Here is a 6,638-nt window from a genome sequence, read left to right as displayed (position 1 = left end):
TCAAAAATTATTTTTAAAATATTACTTAGCTAGCAAACAATAAAAGTTGTAAGAATAAAAGTTTTAAAAGTTTATAGAAAGCTTATAGATAGGCAAATTCTTTCACAAATACCAGGTAGGCCTGGGTCGATTCAGATAATCCTGGATGGTTGGCCCTGAAGACTGGATTGGACCTCTTGATCTGGCCATTGCTATTGGATTCATGTAGGCCTTGAAAGAAAGACACAAATTAGTTGCATTAAAAGAATTATTAAAAATGTAAAAGCTACTTTATATTAAGCAACTTTCTTATAAACTCATACTAAAACTGAGCATGATCTAACCAACCTTTTGTCATAAAAATAAATTTTAAAATTTAATCTTTTAAACCTTGAAAATTTGTGGTAAGTAATACTATTTTATGAAAATGAGGTGCTATTTTTACAGACTTGAAACAATGGCACGTCTTCCCTACAGATGGCTTTAGCTGTTTTTTCTTAAAGCCCAGTAACCTATGAGGCTCGTCACCCTGTACCTGCTCGTCACCCAGTACCAAGGCACTGAATTCCAAAGAAGCTAACAAGGAATTAAGTCTGAATTTATGGCATATTCTACTATCCCAAAGAATACTGTGTTATATTAATAGCAACTTTATTTACAAATTGCTAACATCAGCAATTACATTACATATAGGCAACAACCAAAAAAGAGGACCCAAAGAAAATTTCAAACTTTGTACACAAAAGACAGTGTCAAGTATCAAAAGAGTGAGAAGACAATTCAGACTGGGAGAAATATTTCAAATAATCTGAGAAGAAATTAATATTCAGAATACATGAAGAAATGCTTACAATGACAATATAAAAAGCCCCAAATAAACCAATTGAAAAATGGGTAAAGTATTTAAGTAGACATTTCTCTCCAGAGATGCATATTCAGTGGTCAATTAACACATGCAAATGTTAAAGCATCATTATTCATCAGAAAAAGTGAAAGAAAAGCACATATAAGTCATCTTGGATTCATTAAAATGGCTATTATCAATAAAACAGAAAATCACAAAGGGTTGACAAGAATGTGGAGAAATTAGAATCCTTGCCCACTGTTGCTAGGAAAATAAACTAGTTGCTGTGGAAAACAATGTGGTAATTTCTTTAAAAATTAAGACACAAAAGCTGGGTATGGTGGTACAAGCCTTTAATTTCAGCAGTGGCTGAGGCAGGATCCCAAGTTCCCGGCCTCAAAATTTAAAAACAGAAGGGCGATGGCACTGAACTAAGGATGCAGCTTAGTTCAACCCCCTATATCACAAAACCAAAACAAAACGAACAACTCCCCCCTAAGAAAGCAAAAGTCTTTTTCTTTTTTTTGGCAGAACCAGGGATTGAACTCAGGCCCTTGTGCTTGCCAGGCAAGAGCAAAAGGTTAATGGTGGTGTTTCTATCAGAGACACTGTTTTATTAAAATTCACTTTCCTGCTAACAAATCTGATCTTTAATTCAATCTTTTCACCTTTATATTTGATCTTCCTAATTTAACTCAACAAACACAAAACTCTACTTTTTAATAAAATATTTTATCAGAAAAATGATGAAAAATCATATTTGGTTGAAAATGACTACTATTAAGGTTAATACCTAATAACATATTTCTTCAATTTTATTTACCAAAATCTGTACAAATGACCATTTTCACCTTATAACAAGTGTTACATACTCCACCATTTCTCTGGTCGAGAACAGAAAACCCCACGAAAATTACTTCCATTCAAGTAACAGTCTAATAAAATCGCTTTTCAGCCTGTTGGCTAAGATCAAGTGCAAGTAACAATCTAATTACTTGGGAACAAAAACAGAACTTTGACAAAATTTTCCATCAGGAAGAATGCAGTGGATGTTTAAAGACATGGATAGCACAACAATGCTAAAGATAGGAATTTTAAAATATAAACCAATATACCCTAAAAATTTCATTCATCCACCTCTGAGTTGATGTGGAGGCTGAAATGGGGGCTCAGCCCAACACATGCCCATGAGAACCTCGTGAGAGGAAGTGGGCACCATACAACATTCAGCCTGAGTTCACCATTTGTAAGACTGGAGCATTATGTATGTCTGGCTTCTGATTTCTTTGGGATCATGTCATAATTTTAGTAGTGCCTAATCATAAAGTATTTTGAAATGTTTTAGGTAAAAAATGTAAACATATATTTTCAAAGACTGCAAATATATATACATATATATATATATTAATGTTCAACTAAATAATAATAGCAAACACTGAAAATTCCCATGCCACTATCAAATTAGGACTCATTAAATATATTAATGTATGCTCCTCAAATGAAATACTATATAATCAATAAAAGAATGAGGACAACTATAGACCTATATAGTTCCTCATACAGAAAAATGTCAAATGAAGACAAAAAGTGAGCTGTAAAAAAAAACACAAAAACATTTAACAAATAACTACAGGGCCGGGGCAGTCTAAGTGCCTGCCTGGCAACCACAAGGACTGGGTTTGATCCCCAGTACCATGGGGCTGGCCACTGAAACTGGGCATGGTGGCACAGGTCTGTAATCCCAGCGCTGGGGAGGCTGAGACAGGAGGATCACTATAAGTTTGAGCTGCGTAATAAGACCCCGTACCAAATAAATAAATCTAGAAACAAAAAAATTCCCCCAAATTCCCAAATAACTACGAATTTTAAAAAATCTGAATGCATATGCAAAATGTAAAGGAAGACACCCCCCTCACCATTCCATATACCAGAGGATACAAAATCTGAAGTAACTGTGCCTCCAGGAAGACATACTTCATATATACATAAGAACTATAAAGACAATAAAGTAACCTACCATAATACTGTCCACTCCAGAGAGCTGACCTGTGCTGTATAAAAACTTGAGTACAGTAACAATTTTTTATTTCTATTAGTTTGCAAATTTTTAACATATCCAAAAGTCTTAATGTCAACAGTCAAACTGCTTCCCCAAAGCTTACTTTCACTTGAGAGAAAAATAATAGCACTGTAATAGATTTACATGTTAGGTCTTTCAATCATAGGCAATTTAAGGTGTAATCATTTGAATTAGTGTTAAGGGTAATAAATCTTACTTTTAAGCTTTTGACCATAAACATTATCTTCATTCTGTTGATGTACATTCCAAATACTGTATTTCAATTATTTATTCCTATCACAATAGCAATTATTTATTAAATGTACTTTATATAGTAGGGTCCATGGAAACCACTATTTTGTGTTCTTAATCATTACACAACAATGTTTCTTTCTACTATGAACGTCAAAAAGTTTTATTTTTTAGTCTTTTTGAGACAGGGTCTCACTATGAAATTCAGGCTGTCTTTGAGCTCATTTTGTAGCTCAGGCTGGTCTCAAAACAATCCTCCTGCCTCAGCCTCCGGAGTGCTGGGATTACAGGCACCATGGTGGCATGTGCCACCATGCCTGGCTTCTATAAAGTTATTTATTTATTTATTTATTTATTGCAGTACCAGGGACTGAACTCAGGACCTTGTGCTTGCCAAGCAAGTGCTTATCTTACTGAGCTATCTCCTTGGTTCCCATAAAGTTTTTAAAATAAAAAAGTATTTTATAAAAGTAAGAGCCTTTTCATGGGTACATCAATGAGAAAAATGCTTCTAACATTAAGGCAGTGGGTGGTTAAATATTATTTAAAATATGGAAACTGTACTTCTTTAAACATGTCATTATGACTTCAAACACAGACACCCTGTAGATCAAACACTTGTGTTCTTGTGTGACTGGAATTATCCATGGCTCCTGACTGCTGTATGAGTTTAAATAACAGGAAATGAGTTATTACTGAAACTGGGGACAATAAATAGGGCTCAGGGGGTATACACATATGGGCAGGTAGGAAAACAGTGACGCACTACAACTGCTAAAAACACTGTGCAGAATTGTATTTGTTACTTTGATTACGTATTTTTATCTAGCAGGTACATATATTTCAGAGGGCACAAATGGAAAAGAACATAAAGGAGGGGCTGGGGACACAGCTCAGCAGAATAAGTGCTTCCCTGGCAAGTGCCAAGGGCCTGAGTTCAATCCCCGGTTCTGCAAAAAAAAAAAAGAACAGGCCCAAAGGGTAGCCATCATGAACTTAACCCTTTAATGATCCTGAGAATTAAAATGTTCAATTAAAAAAACTGTTCAAGAATAAACACCAAGAGAGCAGAGCATGGCGGTACAAGCCTAGAATCCCAGCATTTGGGAGGCAGAGGCAGGAGGATGGCTTTGCTGGGAGTTCATCAGGAGGGAACCCTAATGTAAACAGTGGACTCTGGGTGATCATAATGTGTTCTTACAGGTCCATCAACTGTAATAAACATCACACTGCTGCCAGATACTGACAATGGGGGAGGCTGTCTGTGTGGGAGGACTGTATTGCTCAACTGCTTTCAAGACAGTCTGAAAGAAACACTAATAGTTTTGGACACATTTATTTTGTTATTCAAAATCAAGACTTACTAAAAATAAAAAAAGTGACGAGAAAACTGTAGTTGATAAACAGATCAATTGTTACCAAGAGCTGGGAATAAGCAGGCACAGCAGAAAGAATTTTAAGTGAAAACTACTCTGTATAAAATAATGATGTATGAAAACCTATGGAAGGTACCCTACCAGGAGTGACCTGTAACATAAAGCAGCAACTTAGGGGAAAATGAAATGCTAGCATAGGTCCATCAAGTATGACAAACGTGCCACTCTCTCAGCATAGGCGATGAGGGGGAGACTACGTACGTGCAGCAGCAGGTCTGTGAAGTAGCTGTGCACCTTTCTCAATTTTGCTGTAAACATAAAATAATGTAAAAGAAATACTCAAAAAAAGTCAACAGTTGGGGCCGAGAGTGTGGCTCTGTGGTAGAGCTCTTGCCTTGCATGCCCAAGGCCCTGGGTTCAATTCCCAGCACCACAGAAAATTTTTAAAAACTTTAAAAATCAAGAGTTATGATGTCAGAAGAGACAAGTTTTGTTTTCTTGTCCTCCATCAGTGATGCCTGAACTGGACCATCTACATTAAGTGTCTTCTACTCTTAATTTCAAACTTTCATTCTCATAGCTCGAAGTCCAGCATAAACGTTACCGTCTATGCAAGACAGCACATCAAAAAAGTACACGGAGTTGTTATCCAAGTGTTTCAGTAAATGTAGCTAATTTTCTAGACCTTAAAATTCTGTAGGGGGCATGTAAACTAAATAAACCTTTCTTCCCTGTAAAATGAAACATGTTAGGTGCCTGTAGCAAACTGTACCCAAAGTTAATTTCTAAATGCTACACCTCAAACCTTGGGGTTACCCAGCACAAGGCCATTTCAGATGGTCATCAGCATAGCACAGCAGGGCCTCATCCACAACCAGGAGAAAAGAACATTTCTCAGTTTTGTAATCAAGGCTCACTGAAACAGTGCTCCTAGGCATTTTCAATTAGTCCACAGAAAACGAAAACAATTGTTCTTAAGATGAGAAACAGGGGCTGGGGATCTTTTTATAAAGCAAGACGTTATTATCAATTCACCTTGTGAAATAGGACTACGAAAAAACAGTATGCCCAAATGAATGCTTGGCATAAAAAAGTTGTCTACAAAAAGATCTATGGCTCAGTAGAATAAGTGCCTGCCTGGCAAGCGCAAGGGCCTGAGTTCAATCCCCAGTTCCGCAAAACAAAAACAAAACAAAAAAACAGAAAAAGAAATAGCCATTATTTCATAAAAAGAGGGCTCTTCTAGCACATACACATGCACCTGTAAATAAGCGTTAAAAAAGACTAGTTCACTGACTGTAGGATGTTACCTTTAAATTCATTTTTCTCCTTTTACTGTTTTTTTTTTTAAACTTTATTTATGTGTGTGTGTGTGTGTGTGTGTGTGTGCGCGCGCGCGCGTGTGGCCAGCTCAGCCCACCAGGGGGCGGGGCCGGCTGGCATGTGGTGCTGGGGGATTGAACCGCGGTCCCTGTGCTTTGCTAAGCCTGCTCTAAGTAGGTGCTTTAGACCACTGAGCCATCTCACCAGCCCCTCTCCTTTTACTGTTACAGGTTAAAATTTTGTCACAGGCAAACCCAGGAATTGTCAGGCCACAACCTAATACTCGCGACTGTTTACTTTCTGCTACAAATTACTTGCGGATCTTTTTTACACTAAATAATTTTTATGCCAAGCATTCATTTGGGCATACTGTTTTTCGTAGTCCTATTTCACAAGGTGATTGATAATAACGTCTCGCTTTATAAAAAACAAACAAACAACCCTTAGGCTCAGAGAAAAACTAACTTGTCTTCTGGACAGAGGGAGCAGAGCTGACATTCCACTCTGCGCAGGACTCCAAAACCAATTTCTATCATGCCGTTCATCCCTCTGCAGGGTGCACTAGGGCTAAACAGTGCCGTAGCGCTGGAGACACGAAATCAAAAGCTGACCCCGGTTCTCAGACGCGGGGCGACCGCGCCTTCAAGAGGGCGCTCTCCGGGCCTCCGCGCCCCCATCCCATCCCGGGACGCGAGGAGGGAAGGACCTCCCTCAAGCTACACTCAGGCTGGGAGCGACCCCCGCCCAGCCCGAGCCCGCGAGGCGCGACGAACCGGGCGCTGCCAGCCCTGGCGCGGAGGGAAGG

The 6,638-nt window shown here is 38.3% G+C and overlaps 1 protein-coding gene across 1 annotated transcript in view; it reads right to left on the bottom strand.

Moving 5' to 3' along the window:
* The window catches only part of Fam133b (family with sequence similarity 133 member B), a 22,072-nt gene extending 15,699 nt beyond the window's left edge, over positions 1-6,373 (bottom strand). Inside the window, exons 1-2 of the mRNA XM_023706514.1 lie at positions 6,299-6,373; positions 113-210 (exon numbers count right to left, since the gene is read on the bottom strand). Of these exons, the coding sequence (XP_023562282.1) occupies positions 113-210; positions 6,299-6,331 (131 nt within the window). The 5' untranslated portion in view covers positions 6,332-6,373. The remainder of the gene's footprint in view (positions 1-112; positions 211-6,298) is intronic.
* Positions 6,374-6,638: the final 265 nt, after the last annotated feature.

This window comes from Octodon degus, unplaced genomic scaffold, assembly GCF_000260255.1.
Source record: "Octodon degus isolate 3935 unplaced genomic scaffold, OctDeg1.0 scaffold00262, whole genome shotgun sequence".
In the NCBI taxonomy this organism is placed as follows: domain Eukaryota; kingdom Metazoa; phylum Chordata; class Mammalia; order Rodentia; family Octodontidae; genus Octodon; species Octodon degus.
The sequence above is the reverse complement of the archived record's forward strand: the minus strand, read 5'-3'. Positions and strand labels throughout refer to the sequence as shown.